Source organism: Saimiri boliviensis, chromosome 8 (genome assembly GCF_048565385.1).
Source record: "Saimiri boliviensis isolate mSaiBol1 chromosome 8, mSaiBol1.pri, whole genome shotgun sequence".
Taxonomy (NCBI): domain Eukaryota; kingdom Metazoa; phylum Chordata; class Mammalia; order Primates; family Cebidae; genus Saimiri; species Saimiri boliviensis.
The window spans coordinates 120,952,623-120,970,485 of record NC_133456.1 but is presented as its reverse complement, the minus strand read 5'-3'; the positions used below and the strand labels follow the sequence as shown (position 1 = coordinate 120,970,485).

At 37.0% G+C, this 17,863-nt stretch overlaps 1 protein-coding gene across 6 annotated transcripts in view; it reads left to right on the top strand.

The window, feature by feature from the left end:
• The window catches only part of MPP7 (MAGUK p55 scaffold protein 7), a 232,469-nt gene that overhangs the window by 103,337 nt on the left and 111,269 nt on the right, over positions 1 to 17,863 (top strand). The window contains exon 2 of one of the 6 annotated variants that reach the window (XM_074405162.1): positions 2,089 to 2,213. The exons of the other annotated variants lie outside the window; for them this stretch is intronic. Within the exon in view, the coding sequence (XP_074261263.1) occupies positions 2,196 to 2,213 (18 nt within the window). The 5' untranslated portion in view covers positions 2,089 to 2,195. The remainder of the gene's footprint in view (positions 1 to 2,088; positions 2,214 to 17,863) is intronic. 6 annotated transcript variants of the gene reach the window in all.

The window sequence follows — 17,863 nt, the reverse complement described above, 5'->3', positions numbered from 1 at the left end:
TATCTATTTTTCTTTATGTTTTTTGATGCTTTCTTGTTAGGTGCATACACATTTAGGATCGTTAAGTTGTCTTGGAGAATTGATGCCCTTTTCATTGTGTAATACCTTTCTTTATCTCTGGTAATTTTTCTAGTTCTGTCAGTTTGCCGTATTGGAAACTGACATGTACTCCACCTTTTTTTGGGTTAATGTTAGTCTATCTTTCTCTATTTTTTTCTTTTAATTTGTCTGTGTCTTTATATTCAATGTGTGTTTTTTTGTAGACAATATATAGTTGGGTCTTTCTTTTTATCCATTTTGTTAGTCTCTGTTTTTTAATTGGTATATTTAGACCATCCACATTTGAAGTGTCTACTAATATAGTTGGTTAATATTTACCGTGTTTACTGATTCTGTTCACTGCACTTATTTTTTAAACTTTTCGTTCCCTTGTCTTTTCCTTCCTTCCCTGCTTTTAGTTGACCATTTTATACTATTCCATTTACTCTCTTCTTTTACCATGTCAATTATACTTATTTTTCTTCTTCTTGATCTTACCCTGCAGTTATTTTGCATCACACTTTTTTTTTTTTTTTTTTTTTTTTTTTTTTTTTTTTTTTTTAAATAAAGGTGGGGTTTCACCATGATGGCCAGGCTGGTCTTGAAGTCCTGACCTCAGGTGATTCACAGGTCTCTTTTTTTTTTTTTTTTTTTTTTTTTTTGAGACAGAGTCTTGCTCTGTCTCCCTGGCTGGAGTGCAATGGTGTTATCTTCGCTTGCTGCAGCCCCAATTTCCTGGGCTCAAGGAATCCTCCTACCTTTCAACCTCCCAAATAGCTGGAACTACAGGTGTGCACCTCATGCCCAGCTAACTTTTTTTGTATTTTTTGTGGAAACAGGGTTTCACTATGTTGCTGAGGCTAGCCTCGAACTCCTGGACTCAAGTGATCCTCCTACCTAAGGCTTCCAAAGTGCTGGGATTAAAGGCATGAGCCACCATGCCTGACCTAGGTCTATTTTCAGATAACACTGTCATTTCATAGTTAGTGCAGGTACCCTATAACAGAATATCCTCAATTCCCTTTTTCCCATCTCGTGTAACATTGCTGTCATTCATTTTACTTATCCCTAATCCCCTAGTATGTTGTCATTCATTTTACTTATCTAGTAATCTCCTAGTATGTTGCTACTATGATTACTTTGAACAGTTATCTATTAGATCAATTAAGAATAAAATATTTTGCCTTAACTTTATTTTTTCTCTGATGGCCTCTTTTTCCTTTCCTTTTCTTTCTTTCTTTCTTTTTTTTTTTTCTGAGACAGAGCCTTGCTCTGTTGCCCAGGCTGGAGTGCAGTGGTATGCTCTTGGCTCACTACAACCTTTGCCTCCCAGGTTCAAGTGATTCTCCTAGCTCAGCCTCCTGAGTAGTTGGGATTATAGGTGCCTGCCACCATGCCCAGCCAATTTTTTGTATTTTTAGTAGAGATGGGGTTTCACTGTGTTGCCCCAGCTGGTTTCGAACTCTCGAGCTTAGGCAATCTGCCCGCCTCAGCCTCCCAAAGTGCTGGGATTACAGGCAGGAGCCACTGTGCCTGACCCCTCCCTTTTTAAAATGTAGATCTGAGGATCTGACCTACATAATTTTCTTTCTCTCTGATGAACTTCCTTGAACACTTCTTGCAAGGCAGGTTGACTAGTGGCAAATTCCTTGAGTTTTGTTTGGCTAAAAAAGTTTTTATTTCTCCTTCAGTTTTGAAATGTAATCCCATTGGATACAGAAGTCCAGAGTGGCATTTTTTTTTTTCTCTCAACACTTAAAATATTTCAGTCCACTCCCTTTTTGCTTGCATGGTTTCTGATGAGAAGCCTGAAGTTATGCTTATCCTTGTCCTCTAGAGGTAAAGTTTTTTTTCCCCTCAAGCTTCTTTCAAGATTTTTCTTTCTAGTAGTAGCCTTTAATGGGCTTTACTTCTGAACTTTAAAACTTTACAATTCAACTAAGGTGAACTTTGCTTACTATTTTGGTCCTTTTCACTCAAAGACATTCCTTAGTAGATGGCACCATGATAATGTTGTGATTCATCTTTTTTCTTTTCCCCTGCAAATAGACAAATCCTTTGTCTACCAGCCTACTATAAACCACAGAAGTATATATCATGGCACTGGGAAGTGCCACGATAATCTCTTTGTTGCCTACTCCTTCGCCTTAATAAAGATGAACACTTTTTTTAAGGTAAGACAAATTCCATAGTTTTATTATCCATAATTTAAAAGATATGCCCACTATTTAATATCGAGTAATTTTAAATTCAAAATATACAATTTATCTTCTTAAACATGTCCTGAAATCTTGTTTTCAATGAAACCTATGAAGTCGTGGGCATATTACTCACCTAGTAGAAGTGAATTTTGAGAGATGACAGTGGGAGTTTATCTTCACACTCCATATTAATATGAATTTGTAAACTCAAATTAATGCTCATGAATTTAGGTTGAATTCTGAAAGGGAAAATCTTCTTAATCTTGAGTCTAAATAAATCCTGAACGGAGGCTCATAGAGCAACCTGTGAAGAAGAACATACTTTTAAAATTTCATATCTCCAACCTGGAAACTTTAGAAAATGAAAAACCAGTTTGAACGTAATTCTTGATCTTCATCTTTTGTAACTCAGACTTTCTTACTAAAATTAGCACTATCAGATTTGCATCAAAAGTAGTTTTTTCCAGGATAATTGATCCAGTCAAGCTATTTTAAAAAGAGGGATAATTTTATTGAATGATGGTTTTATAAACTCTTTTCGGTTCAAGCACGTCTAAGTTCCTCTCTTCTTTTAATATAGAAGCCATGAAAATAATCATACTTGTGGGGAAAAGGTGATATTTACATAGTGGTGAATCAGATTCAAGGCTGAAGAACTATCAGTATTTTATAAGAGACTCATAGTATAGGCCCCCTTAGAAACAAATAGTGCTGTTTGGGGAAGGGAGAGGCAGTATTAAGTTTAGAGAGTAAACCCATTGGGGAGGTTATGTTACTTGCCTCTGACATATCATTTGCCTTGGGTGGGAGGAAAAAGAAAAAGACAGCCAGACATTGTGAATGATCCATGGCCACCTGGTATGACAGAGTGGAGACTTGGGTAGCAGCAGCTGGTAACGCTCCTTGGCCAATCAAAGGTAATTGTCCGGCCAGCTCTGTTGGAAAAGCCAGATGAAGTTATTTCTTACGTTATAGTTTACATTTTTCTGAGGCACAGAAACATGTAAAATCTGCTGAAGAATTCCTGAGACCCTGAGTAAATTGTTGCCTTTGTAATTCATACTCTCAAAATGGTGGCCATATGTAGCCCTTTTTAGAGATTTCCTTGAGAATAGGGATGAGAAAATAGGAGCCAGGTTTGTGAATATTTAGTGCGGCTGTTGCCCTCCCGCGTCGTCTGCGTTTATGTAATGTAACAGTGGAATTTATTGTGAGATTTACATGGTGATTCAAATATACTTTGTTTCAGAACAACCATCTTATGTTTATTCATAATTTAATAATAGGAAGTCTATATTCTTTACCAGAGGAAATGTGGGGAATTTCTTACTTAGAAATCCCTGACTTAAGAACAATTCATTCATTAGAATGTGTGGAGTCAGGATATTTGTAACACTTACTTCCCTTTTTGGACAATGCTTGCTGTTCTCTCATTCCAGAGGATAGGAATTCCAGCAGGGAAGCATCTAGCTTCTCTAGGTATTATACCCAGCAGCAGTGTCGCTGAGCTACAGAGATGTGCATTTCCCGCTGAAGTAGGTCTTGACCAAATTGTGCTACTAAGTGATTTGACTGAATCGGGTCATCTTCCTTTATCACCTCCATTTCTGGATTGTGCTGATTTTGGATATCTGGCTTTAATGCCATGGCAGGCAGCAGTTCATGTCCTTTATTGCCACAGAGATGTTGGGTAGTGAGGTGTGGTGCTGACATTCCCAGTTGGTTCTCAAAGTCCATTTCCCACAGCAAATTGCGGAACTGTTGGCAGCAAATAAACCTCCAATGTTTGTTTTAGTCTAGAGTAAAATGATTTTAAATCACAGTTCTTGCCATCTACAACTTTATGGAGGCTATCCTTGTTTTACATTATTTTTTGTGTAAATTATTTTTAAAATATAGAACTGGATTATAATAATTTCAACACAGGCTATGTAGGCACCAATTTCTAATGTGTATAGTATGAAAAAATACAGTATCTTTCTTTTGTTTTTCTTTTCCTTTTCTTTTCTTTCTTCTTCTTCTTCTTCTTTTTTTTTTTTTTTTCCCTGAGATGGAGTCTTGCTCTGTCACCCAGGCTGGAATGCAGTGGTGTGATCTCAGCTCACTGCAACCTCTGCCTTCCAGGTTCAAGCAATTCTCCGCCTCAGTCTCCTGAGTAGCTGGGACTACAGTCGCCTACCACCAAGCCCAGCTAATTTTTGTATTTTTAGTAAGACGGGGTTTTCCCATGTTGGCCAGGCTGGTATTGAATTCCTGGCCTTAAGTGATCCACCTGCTTCAGCCTCCGAAAGTGCTGGGATTATAGGAATGAGCCACCATGCTCAGCCAATACAGTATATTTCTGATGGAAGTCAGCATGAAAGTGACCATCAGAGCTTCAGAAATGACAGGAAGAAGAACTCAAATAGAACAAGGGAGCGCGATGAGATCTGCTGTGGCAAGGCTCCGTGGAGGCTAGTTAGTTCACACTTCTTGTGGTTGTGTAAAAAGGTACAAAGGCATACACATTCTGCATAAAGAAAACTCAATAAGAGCATGGAATTTCGTGCTTTCATGTTAGATTTAAATGATAGATTTAAACATGTTTTTGTGGGCTGCCTTGGAGGCTTAGCTACCCCCATATTTAATTATATTTCTACGGTAGTGTCTCAAGATCTAAGAAAAAATTAGAATTATGAGGGCACTTTTTTGTAAATTCTGTTTGATTTGGAGTGGAGGAACTGGATAATATTTACTGAAGTGTAGTTTGGTACTTTAGGCCTTTGGTTAATCATCGTGAAATGAATGGAAGTGTGAATGTAATGTGTGGCTGAAGGAGATAGGTAATTTCTAGAGAGAAGACTCTTGTACCTCCAGGATGGTGTCTTCTGTGATTCCTTCACATCAAGTTGGGACCGTTCGCTGCCTCCATCCTTTTTTCTTTCCCTTTTTCTTTCAGTCTAGTGATCATTTGCTTCTCATTGAGTTTGTCTATTCACCTTTCTGTGTTGTCTCACTTATGGACCATCAGGTATATTGAGTACTTTTCTGTGTTTCCAGAAACTCATGTCCCTCCCTTTTGCAAAGAGGCAACTATAGTCCAAATTTGTAGCTGGCATTATGAGCCACATTGCTTGGACTCAGGTTCAGGCTGTGCCAAGACTAAGATAATAACTTATTTTATTATCATCGTAATATAATATATATTTATCTTAATATATCATCCTATATTCTATCATATTAAAATACAATGATATAATAACTTATAATAACTTAAAATAATGACTTGTTTTGTCATCATTATATATTATTATTAAATTATAAAAAATATAGGCTGGTCTTGAACTCCTGACCTTAAGTGATCCGCCTGCCTCAGCCTCCCAAAGTGCTGGGATTACAGGCATGAGGCACTATACCTAGCCAATGATATATTTATGATTATAAATACTGTATATATATTAATTACATATTAATAAATAATATAACATAAATATATTACTATATTCTATTATTACATTAAGATAATGTAATAATATAACTTATAATAATTTAAAATATTGTATTTTATCATCATATTACATTATATAAATTATATAATATATTAAGATAAAATAAATAGGTATATTTACCTTAATACATTAATATATTATTAATAGATTAAGACAATATCTTTGTATGTAAATAATATATTAATGATATATATTAATAATTATATTTATATATTAGGGTAATTTTTTTTTTTTTGAGGCAGAGCCTCACCCTGTTACCCAGGCTGGAGTGCAGTGGTTGATCTCTGCTCACTGCAACCTGTGCCCACCAGGTTCAAGTGATTCTCACATGTCAGCCTGCTGAGTAGCTGGAATTACAGATGCCCCCACAACACCTGGATAATTTTTGTCTTTTTAGTAGAGACGGGGTTTCACCATGTTGGTCAGCCTGGTCCCAAACTCCTGACCTCAGGTGATCTGCCGGCCTCGGCCTCCCAAAGTGCTGGGATTGTAGGCATGAGCCACTATGTCTGGCCAAGATAATATCTTAATATTGTAATATACTAATAATATCTTATATAAGATATATATCTTTATATATTAAATATATCTTTAATATATTATATATATCTTTATAGCTATATATATTTTATATATAAGATATATATCTTAACGTATTAATATATCAGTTATATGTTTTATATGTTAAGAAAGATATATTTAATATATAAAGATGTATTTTAATATATGAAAAGATATGTCTTAATATATACTAAGATAATGTCTTTATATGTAAAATATATATCCAAATGTATTATCTTTATATATAAATATCTTATTATTTTACTTCACAGTCCCTCAGTTTCCTTATATATAAATATAAAATGAGGTTAATAGTAGTTCTTACTTTGTGTGCTTGTTATGAGGATTAAATGAGCTGATAGATAAAATGTGCTTTAAATACTGTCTGGGAGTCATCATCGTTATCATCATCATCCTCATCCTCAGTGTCTTTCTTTCTGTTAGATGTGTTCATGCTATGTGCCAGGGTTTGCATCATTTTCAGTATCCCTTTGGCTACATCATTGCTGTTTTTTCAGGATGATAGTTTCTTGTCTTAACAAACTTTTTTTTTTTTTTTTTTTTTTTTTTTTTTTAGCTAGATTCTTGCTCTGTTATCCAGCCTGGAGTGTAGTGCCATGATTATAGCCCATTGCAGTCCTAACCTTCTGACTCAATGATCCTCCCACCTCAGCCTCCCAAATAGTTAGGTCTACGAGTGCACACCACTGTTCCCACCACTGTTGCCCAAGCTGCTCCTGAACTCCTGCACTCAAGCTGCCCTCCTGCCTCAGCTTCCCAAAGTGTTGGGATTATAGCTGTGAGCCATCACACCTGGCCTCTTAATAAACTTCTGGCTTTTTTATTTCTTTGCTCTCATTGTTTTAAAATTACAGTGAAAATTAATAGTCTGTGATTAGAAATTCTTTCAAAAGTTCTTGGTTGTGTTTTCTAACTTTTCTTTCATCTTAAAATATTATGAAATATTTTGGGCATTAAAAATGAGAACAATGTACTGAATACCCATGTGTTCCACTACACAGCTTAAGAGAGACAATATGACAGATCAGCTGACATCTGAACATATCTCTTTGTTCCCATTCCTTTCCTTCTCCTGCCAGTGATAATCTTCATCTTGAATTTGTCCTCACAACGTGAGATATTATTTCGTCTGTTTTAAAATTTTATAAATAGAATCATTTAACACATTCCTCTTTCCTCAACTTGCTCTTTTGCTTAACACTTTGTTAGTGAGATTTATTATATTTCTGGTGATATAAATAGGTCAAATTCATTTCTTTACATTGCTATACATGACATTATGTGACTAGATAACAAATCATCTATTCTCCTGTTGATGAATATTTGCTTTGAAAGTTGGCTTGTGAGTACAAGAGTCATATGCCTGGAAATCATCTTTATCTCCATGCAACTGTTGGGATCAGTAGGAGATAACTTTTATGCAGATTCCCCTTGTACACATATGCAGTCCTTTCTCTAAGTATGGAGAAACACCTAAGGATGGAGTTGCTGGGCCGTAGATATACACATCTTACGCTTTCATAGATATTGCCAAATTACTTTTCTAATGGATTGTATCATATTATAATCCAAGAGTTCCAATTACTTCACATTTATTTCAGCACTTGGCATTGTTAGACTAATTTTTACCAACTTCCAATCCAGACCATTCATTAAAAAAATTACCAACAGGATTAATTTGAAATACTATAATATCTCCTTGTTTTAGTTTATATTTATTTGAATATTGGAGGTTGAACATATGTTTATGAGTCATTCCAGTTTCCTTTTTATGTCCTTTGCTTGCTATTTTTTTCCTTTGGTTATTTGTCTCTTTCTAGTTGGTTTGTAGGAATTATTTTGTACATTATAATGCTGGATCCTTGTTTATATGTATTGTAAATTATCTCCTGGTCTGGGCTCACTCCAGTCTTTCCGATAAGTATCATAAGTGTTAAAACATACATCCATGCAGAAAGTTTTCTCCCTGTCTTAAATGCAGAAGCAAAGGCATCTTTACAGACACACCATTTCACACAAAATCCTTATTAGCTCACTGGGTCTTACTGAAGGCATGTATGAGTAGGAGGTGTATGTAGCTCCTGGCCAAGTCTGAGGTCTGGTTTATTTTTATATGCTGTCTCTAGGGGGGTCCTCTGGGACTGTTTGAACTGATCTAATATTCTCATTTGGTTGTAAGCATCTACAGAATGTATTTTTAGCACCTGCTCTAATTATGGGTATAGTTGTTCATTGAGTAAAGTTCTTTTCATGCAGAATCTGTGTGTGTGTGTGTGTGTGTGTGTGTGTGTGTGTGTGTGTGTGTGTATTTAATTCTGCATTACCTGAAAGCATAGTAGGTGTTCGAGGGAGATTCCCTGATTAAAGGATACTGAATAACTTGCCCTTCCAGGCTTTATCTTGCCCTATTTGATTTTCCATTCATTTCACAAATACTTGAGTGCCCACTGTGGGACATGAGAATAGATGCTCACATCCCACTAAATTCATTTATTGAAGTCTTATGGTTATCCACAAATAATTGATGAATGTAGTTTGTTTTTTTTTCAGTGAGCTCAATTTGTGGCATAAGTTGCATAATCTTTATTACAGACAGATGATAGTTAATAAAGATACTTTTATCCACCTGGTTTAAAATGAAGTTTATTGTTGATATTTCTGCATGTCAATAAAGGTTAGAGTAATTAGGAATGTTCCATGATAATCATGGTTTAGCAATAATATACTATCAAAGGAAATTGCTGAATTAGATTGGTTTTATTGTTCCTTCCATTTTCACATAAAATACTTAGAAAATCTTTGACATTTTCAAATTGAGTATTTTTAAATGTTTCAAAATGTTATTTAAAATGCTTTATTATAATTCTATAAGATGTTAATGTAAATTTATTATAAAGAACCTAAAAGTGAAATTATAAGCTTTTGTAGATATAAAATTAATTGCAGATGATTCATTCTGAATCAAAAAAGTATTTCATGTTTTTTATTTATCTACCCACCCACAAGTCTGTCCATCCATCATCCATCAGTCCGTCCGTCTGTCCATCAGTATATCCTGCATTAGTGCTATGTACACGTACATGTAAGATTGCACTTCTCCACCTCTTGATGTTAATCATGGCCACGACTTGTTTAGTCAAAAGAATGTGAGTGGGGGTGGAATGCGTCACTGCTGGGCAGAAGCCTGTAAGAGCCAGTGCACTCTGCCTCTCATCTCCCTGCCCTCTAGCCCCCATTGCTGACTGCTGATGTTCCAGGTGGCGAGAGTTCTCCCCACCTGGGTCTGAGCACGTGGGCTTGTGGAGCAGCGTTCCCAGAGGAAATGCAGTAGACAGAGAGCTTCTGGGGGAATATAAAACTTCGTTGTTACACGCTGCTAAGATTTAGGCATTGCTTATTTCCATAATTTTATTTATAACTTAATTCTAACAAGTCTCTTCACTATATTACACTTAAAATCTATTTTTCAAATATGGCTGAGTGATGGAGAAGTTAAAATAAGTAGTTATTAACATTTCATGAGACTTGTTACTTTTAGGTGGTTGCTACTGATCTGACAGTTGCTCTGTAGAAAGTTCATATTGATTTTCTCATCAAAACTTGGTAATTTTTACATTTTCTTCTTTGATCGATATGCATCTCCCCCCCCCCCCCCCCACCTCACAACCACTGTGTGGAAAGGCTTGAGAAAAGGTGATAAGGACTTGTAAGGTGTCCCTGTTTTACTTGATTATTACATTTTGGTGTTCATGTATTAGCACAGGAGCGTGCTATCCTAGATACTTCATTTGATTTTGTGTTTCCTTTCATCACTAATAAAACTAGAAGACAAATGTACCTACATCATTTTTAGAGTTCCCTGTTTTGTTACTACATTTCAGTTATTTTTGTTTAGCAAGCAAGGGCTGTCAATACCGAAGTATAATACACTCCCTCCCTTCTGAAAAAGAACTTTCCTATTTTTTTTTAAAGGCTTGAGTATATCAAATGGTGTATTTTTATATGCAATTAGTGTTTTAATTGTAACTTCATTTTCTTTCTCACTTTGGAAGCATAGCATCTATAATTGCTTTTTCCCTCATTGTTTTTATTTCTGTGTTTAGTTCAGTTAAAAGCTCAATGAAACGATAACTGCCAACTTTAAAAATACATTTTATTTGTGAATTTCATTTGTTTAAATTGGTATGTTATAAATTACACAGATGGTAAAAATTTGATTTTCATTACTTGACAAAGTTGGCATGCATCTTTGGCTTTCAATTTGAATAAATATTTGGCTGGCCATGATTGTGTGCCTAGTAAATTTAGGTAGTGTTTCAAGCCACTTTTTAATATTATGTGTTTCCACTAGGTGGTGCTCATTCCTTCAGGACATCTGAGACCTAGCTCAGGGAACTTAGTTCTGTCACTGATGGGTTAAAGATAAAAGAAGCAAATTCAGGTCAAAGCAGTACGAAAAAACTTGTGATTTTATTTTAATTTCATGTAAAGAGTTGTGAAACTCTGTAGTAAGGTATATATTATTAATAATGTATGATATTTCCAAGAAATTAGTGATTTTATTATATGGCTCATTTATATAAAATGTATTTAAATGGTTATTATAGATTGTGTTAGGTGATGGGATGCAATGGTGAAAAACAGACATGGTGGTCTTAAACCATGTGACTCTTGGAATCAACACTCAAGTAATCACTTGAATAAGTGTAAAATTATTACTGAGATATGGACAGGTTTTTGGTGCTTCGAGTGTGTAATGGACAGAGAAGTGGGTATTTGCCCAGATCTGGGACGTTTATTGAAGAAGTGATCACTGATCTAGTTATATGGGGTCTGCAGGTTGCTTAAGAATTAACCGATGTGAGTGTGTTGGAAGAGAAATTTCACAGTGATGAGGTTAGTGTGAGATTGCAGGGAGTTCTTCGTCTGCAACCCTGCTGTTGTAATGGGTGAATCCAATGGACCTTTTCAGTTCTGGAGACATCTGTTCTTCCGCTTTTATTTCTTTACTAATTTCCTTCCCTCAGCTCTTTCCTCTTCCATCTTTCTAGAAGTTCTTTTAGGTGGATACTGGCCTTTCTGGATTTTGCCTTTGCTTTTTAAGAGATTTCTTCAACTTGTACAACCTTTCTCTTTAAAATTTTAAAAATTCACTGTCACTATTTTAATTCCAGTACCTTTGAAAGTAATGTGCCTGTTTCTTTTTTGGTAACACCCTAGTCTCATTCCATTGATACACTATAGAATCTTTCTGAGGATAATTAAAACAAACAAAACCAAACCCCTTTTTTGTTGATGCTGTGTTCCATGAGATTTTCAAAGTTCTAAGTACCTTGTTTCTCTCTTCCAGCAACCCTTTAGATAGATATTAATGTTTACCCCTTTGTAAAGATTAGAAGAATGAGGCACCACTTTGATTACACAGCCAGTTAGGTGGTGGAGCTGGCTTTGAACCCAGGTGATCTGACTCAAGTTCTACATTTTTACCATCCTGCTACTCTGCTTGTTGATGGGTACTTAGTAGAATGGTTTTGGTTTCATTTTCAGTTCTCTTCGTTTTGTTCACAATTTTTATTTACTCTGGGACTTTTTTTGTTTTCCTGTTTTGCCTACTTTGTGTTTATCCTGTTGGAGGCTTTCCTCAAATGTCTACTTATTCTTGGTTGTCTGCCTATGTTTGATAGTGAGTTGTTAAAAGAGCTGATTGGAAGATCTATGTGTTGGAGCAGGGTCTGGTGACAGGTGGAATCTCTTTAGAAAAGTGGTTTTCAACTGGGTCAGATTCCTTCTCCCCCTTCCTGGTCATTTGGCAAAGTCTGGAGATATCTTTGATTTTGATGACTTGAGGAGGGGGTACTACTGGCATCTAGGAGTAGAGGCTCAGAGTTGCTGCGAAATACCTTGTGATAGACAGGAAAGCCCCCCAAACAAAGAACTATTCAGCCTAAAATGTCAATGGTGCGAATTGAAAAACTCTCCTTCAGAGGGAAAGGATGAAAAATCAGCTACTGTTGGCTACAGGAGGAGAGAATACAAATCCCAGAGTAGAGAGCCATATTTCCCCATGTCTTTTCAGTTTTTTTCATCAGAGAGACCTAGAATCTGCTCCCTGGGACTTAGGTGGCTGGCTGCTCGGCATTCTGGGTCAGCTGAGGGAAAGGAGCCCCTCGCAGTATTTAGGAGTTCAGCACCTGCATGCCTGGCATCCCCGGTCCCCCAGCATGACAGTGTTCCCTGGGTCAAACTGTCTCTTTTCAACTACTTCCTGCTTTGTTTGGTTCTATGCTGTGGCTTCCCTTTTCTAAAAATTTCTTGAACTCTGACTGCCTCATTTCTAGTTTTTGTTTGTTTGTTTGTTTGTTTTGTTTTTTGTTTTGTTTTGTTTGAGATGGAGTCTTGCTTTGTTGCCCAGGCTGGAGTGCAGTGGTGCAATGTCAGCTAACTGCAACGTCCGCCGCTTGGGTTCAAGTGATTCCTCTGCTTCAGCCTCCCGAGTAGCTGGGACTACAGGCACTCGCCATCACACCCAGCTATTTTTTTTGTATTTTTTAAATGATTTATTTAATCATTTTCTTATCATTGTATAGAACAGTTTTTCCTTAATAAATTCTTAGGTTATTTTGAAACACAGCTAATATAGGTAGGAGCAATAGGTAAATGCTTGTCTTTCCTTTAACCTGCTAATTTTCAGAATATTGTTTTGATGCTCTCACATCCTCCAAAGTGAATCAGTAAGAACTCTTTTTAGTATCAGTACGAATGCAAAGATTTTTGTATATTTGATGGGTTTTAGTCTACTGCAATTAATATTCTTTTTTCTTTCTTTTCCTTTCTTCTTTTTTTTTTTTCTTTGAGACAGAGTCTTATTCTGTCACCCAGGCTGTAGTGCAGTGGTGCAGTCTCGGCTCACTGCAACCTTTGCCTCCTGGGTTCAAGCAATTCTCCTGCCTCAACCTCCCTAGTAGCAGGGATTACAGGCATGTGCCACAATACCTGGCTAATTTTTAAAAATTTTAATAGAGATAGGTTTCACCATGTTGGCCAGGCTGGTCTCAAACTCCTGGCCTCAAGTGATCCACCCACCTCAGCCTCCCAAAGTGTTGAGGTGAGGTGACAGGCATGAGCTACCATGCCCAGCCAGTGCAATTATTATTCCTTTTAATGCTCAAATGACCCCAGCTTTGGCCAGTGGGAATGTCTTCAAATTGATTCCTGTGTTTTGTTTTGTTTTGTTTTTGACTGAACTCCATTGGACTTTGATTGCTTGTTTGCTTTTTGGCCTGACGGGGTCTCTCATGCTTATTTTACACATTTCCTGCCCCTGTGTATTTTAAGGTAGATTTCTAGAATTGAGGTTTGCTTCTTGTTAGATACTGTCTATTGGTTCCTAACAGTAACCAATAGAAATTCCTTTCCCTGCTCTTCCCAACTTCTGATTTAAACTACTATATACTTTTTCTAAACTTCCAATTATTACCAGTAAGGTAATCAGTGACCTTATTTAGTTTACATATATTATTTTCCTTCTCTTCTTAAGTTTTGATAGTTGTATTTGACCTGCATTCCTAACTCCTAAAAAAAAAGCTGCATTCTACTTTTTACTCTGTCCCATTATTTAACTTTAGTTAAATGCAGTATATTGATTGGTCACTATCAGTTCTTGTTCAAAAGCTTCTCTATTTCAAAAATTCATCCTGTAGTTGTTCTCCCATGGAGAGGGCTCAGGGAACAATTTCCCCTGAGCTCTTACAAGTTTTTCTTGTGGTCTTTACATTAATAGTTGAGGATCAGTTTGTCTAAAGTTAAAATCCTGGCTTCATAGTTTCTTGTTTTGAATATTTTAAGTATCATAACTCTTCTGGTATAAAGTGTTCCTAAGTGTGGTGTCAATGTAACTTTCTTTCCTTTATAAGTATTTTTGTCTTGATGTTCAAAGAATACTTAAAAATTTCAGATCCTTAAAAAATATTTCTCAGTGTTGACTGTTTAGTATCGGTTTTCCCAGTTATTCAGTATGTTCTTTTAATCACATATGTTCACATACTTTAATTTCATGGCATTTAAAAAAATTCCTGCAGGACCCCAAAATGTCCCTTCTTTTCCCCTTGTCTTCTTGCTCCTTTACTTCAAACTCTCCTTCCTAAGTAAATCACTCAGCTCACTTTAAAAGTTGCCTGTTCTTGGAAGTTTCTTTTTTTCCTTTTTTTTTTTTTGAGATGGACTCTCACTCTGTTGCCCAGGCTGGAGTGCAGTGATGCAACCTCAGCTCACTGCAACCTCTGCCCCCTGGGTTCAAGTGATTCTCATACTTCAGCCTCCCAGGTAGCTGGGACTACAGGCGCGCACCACCACACCTAACTCATTTATGTATTTTTAGTAGAGAGGGGGTTTTGCTATGTAAACCAGGCTGTTCTCAAAATCCTTACGTCAAGCGATCCACCCACCTTGGCCTCCCAAGGTGCTGAGATTACAGGTGTGAGCCACCGCACATATTCTTGGAAATTTCTTTAAATGGAACCAAAGAGGATGTATTTTGTTCATGTCCTTCTTCTCTCACTCAAATTATATGACTCATTTATGCTGTGACTAGATTAATTCATTTTTGTTACCAAAGAGTATTCTATTCTGTAAGCATAGCACAGTTTATCTATTCAACTGTTGATGGACATTTTTACCGTTTCCAATTTTTGACTACTGTGGATAATGCTGCTGCTGTTAACAGTCCTGTACAAGTCTTTGCCTAAATGTTGTATGTTTCTGTTGGGTATATACTAAGCAATGGAAATGTTGGGAAATTGGATTTTCATTCAACTCTTTGTATACATATTTTCATAAGGTATGACTTAAGAATAGAGTTGTGGGTTGTCTTTGTTTTGTGTTGCTACAAAGGAATTCTTGAGGATGGTAATTTATAAAGAAAAATTTATGTGGCTCACAGTTCTGCAGACTACGTATACAAAAAGCATGGTGCCAACATCTGGTGAAAGTCAGGATGCTTCCACTTACAGTGGAAGGCAAAGCAGAGGTGGTATATGCATGTCCCATGGTGAGAGAAAGAGCAAGAAAGAGAGAGGGGTAGGTGCCAGCCTCCAGAAAGAGAGAGGTGAGGTGCCAGGCTCCAGAAAGAGAGAGGGGAAATGCCAGGCTCCTTTCATTGACCACCTCTCATGGGAGCTAAGAGTCAGAACTCTCTCTAGAGAATGGCACCAACCATTCACAAGGGATCCACCCCCATGACCCTCATACATCCCACCAGGTCGCACCTCCAACATTTCAACACGATACTTGGTGGGGCCAAAAACCTCACCATATCCAAACCATAGCCCTGGGTAATGGGGCATTGTTCTGGTTTGTATTGCCACTATCAGTGTACGACAGTCGTTGCTGTTCCACACACACATTCTTGATAGCCCTTGGTATAGTAGGGTTGGTTTTCGCTTTTTGTTTTTGAATCCACATTGAGGGTTGCAGTGGTATCTCATTGATTTTAAATTTGGATCCCCAGATGACGAATGAGGTACTTTTTCATATGTTTCATATGGGTCTGTTTCTGGACTGTCTGCTCTTTTCTATTGTTCTCTCTTCATGTCAGTACCACAGTCTTATTTGCAGAAAAATCTGTTGGAGTTTTGATTATTATTGCACTGAATTCATAGTTTAATCTGGGGAGAATGAATATCTTCACAATACTGAGTCTGCTAATTCACAAATATGGCCTATCTTTCTATTTAGGTAGGTTTTCAGTTTCTCCCAGTAACAGTAACACTCTCTAATTTTCTTCTGTAGATCTTACATATCTTTCATTAGTGTTTTTCCTAGGTATTGAGAAAATGATTTTTAATTATTTGCTGTTGGTACATAGAAATGCATCCTGTTTTTGCAGCATAGTGCATTTAGAACGCTTATTTCTTTATGTGTAGATTCTTTTGTTTGTTAATAATGGCAGTTTTATTTCTTCCATGACAATTCTCTATCCATCCATCCATCCATCCATCCATTTATCTATGTATGTTTGTCTTTTTGTTGAGTCTAGGACATCTAAGTACATTGACAAATGGGTAGATCTATAGTAATGGGTAATCCATAATAATGGTAGATCCATAATAGTGGATTTGTTTATCTCTTTGACTCTGAATTCTTTTCATCTTTTTTTTTTTTTTTTTTTCATTGCTACTCGCCTATTGAGTCTGAGCCTTCTCTCTCCTGTGCTTTAGTATTCCTGCCCTGCTCACCCTGGTTCTCCTTTCAGCAGTTCCCTTCCTGTCTGGTGAACCTCTCCTTTTGGAAAGCAAGTTCTGCCAGCATTGTGCCTTCCCCTGGCTTACATTTTATTTAAACGTTGATCAAACATTTTCTTTCTTTCTTTTTTTCTGTTTCTATTTTTTTTTTTATTGTACTTTAAGTTCTGGAGTACATGTGCAGATCTTGTAGGATTGTTACATAGGTTCCCACATGCCATGGTTGTTTGCCATCCCCCCATCACCTACATCAGGCGTTTCTCCCATTGTTATCTCTCCCCAACCTCCCCAGCCCCTGCTGTCCCTCCCCTAGTCCCCAACCCCCAACAGACCCCAGTGTGTGACGTTCCCCTCCCTGTGCCCATGTGATCTCATTGTTCAACACCCACCTATGAGTGAGAACATGTGGCATTTGGTTTTCTGTTCTTGTGTCAGTTTGTTGAGAATTATGGTTTTCAGATTCATACATGTCCCTACAAAGGACACAAACTCATTGTTTTTTATGGTTGCATAGTATTCGATGGTGTATGTACCACATTTTCTTTGTCCAGTCTATCATTGATGGGCATTTGAGTTGGTTCCATGTCTTTGCTATTGTAAACAGTGCTGCAGTGAACATATATGTGCATGTGTCTTTATAATAGAACAATTTAGACCAGTCACGGTGGCTCACAGCTGTAATCCCAGCACTTTGGGAGGCTGAGGCGGGCAGATCACGAGGTCAGGAGATTGAGACCATCCTGACCAACATGGTGAAACGCCGTCTCTACTAAAAATACAAAAATTAGCTGGGCATGGTGGCACACGCCTGTAGTCCCAGCTACTCAGGAGGCTGAGGAAGGAGAATGACTTGAACCCTGGAGGCAGAGGTTGCAGTGAGCTGAGATCGTGCCACTGCACTCCAGCCTGGTGTCTGGTAACAGAGCGAGACTCTGTCTCAAAAAAACAAAAAACAAAAAACAAAAAACAAAAAACAGAGTGATTTCTAATCCTTTGGCTATATACCCAGTAATGGGATTGTTGCTGGGTCAAATGGAATTTCTATTTCTAGATCCTTGAGGAATTGCTGAAACATTTTATTTCATCTCTACCAAACCTGTGATATCTATAGGATGAAAATCATGATATTCATAGGATGGCTGAATAGATTAAAGAAGCCAGTCCCCATGAAGTACCTGGTATCTGGCCGTAGTAAGCTCTCACTGTTCATGTTGTAATTATTAGTAGTAATTACAAAATGCCATATGCATTAATTCAACAAAACAAATAGCCATTTCAATAAATAATACTAAAGTTGGTAGCGATGGAAAGAAAA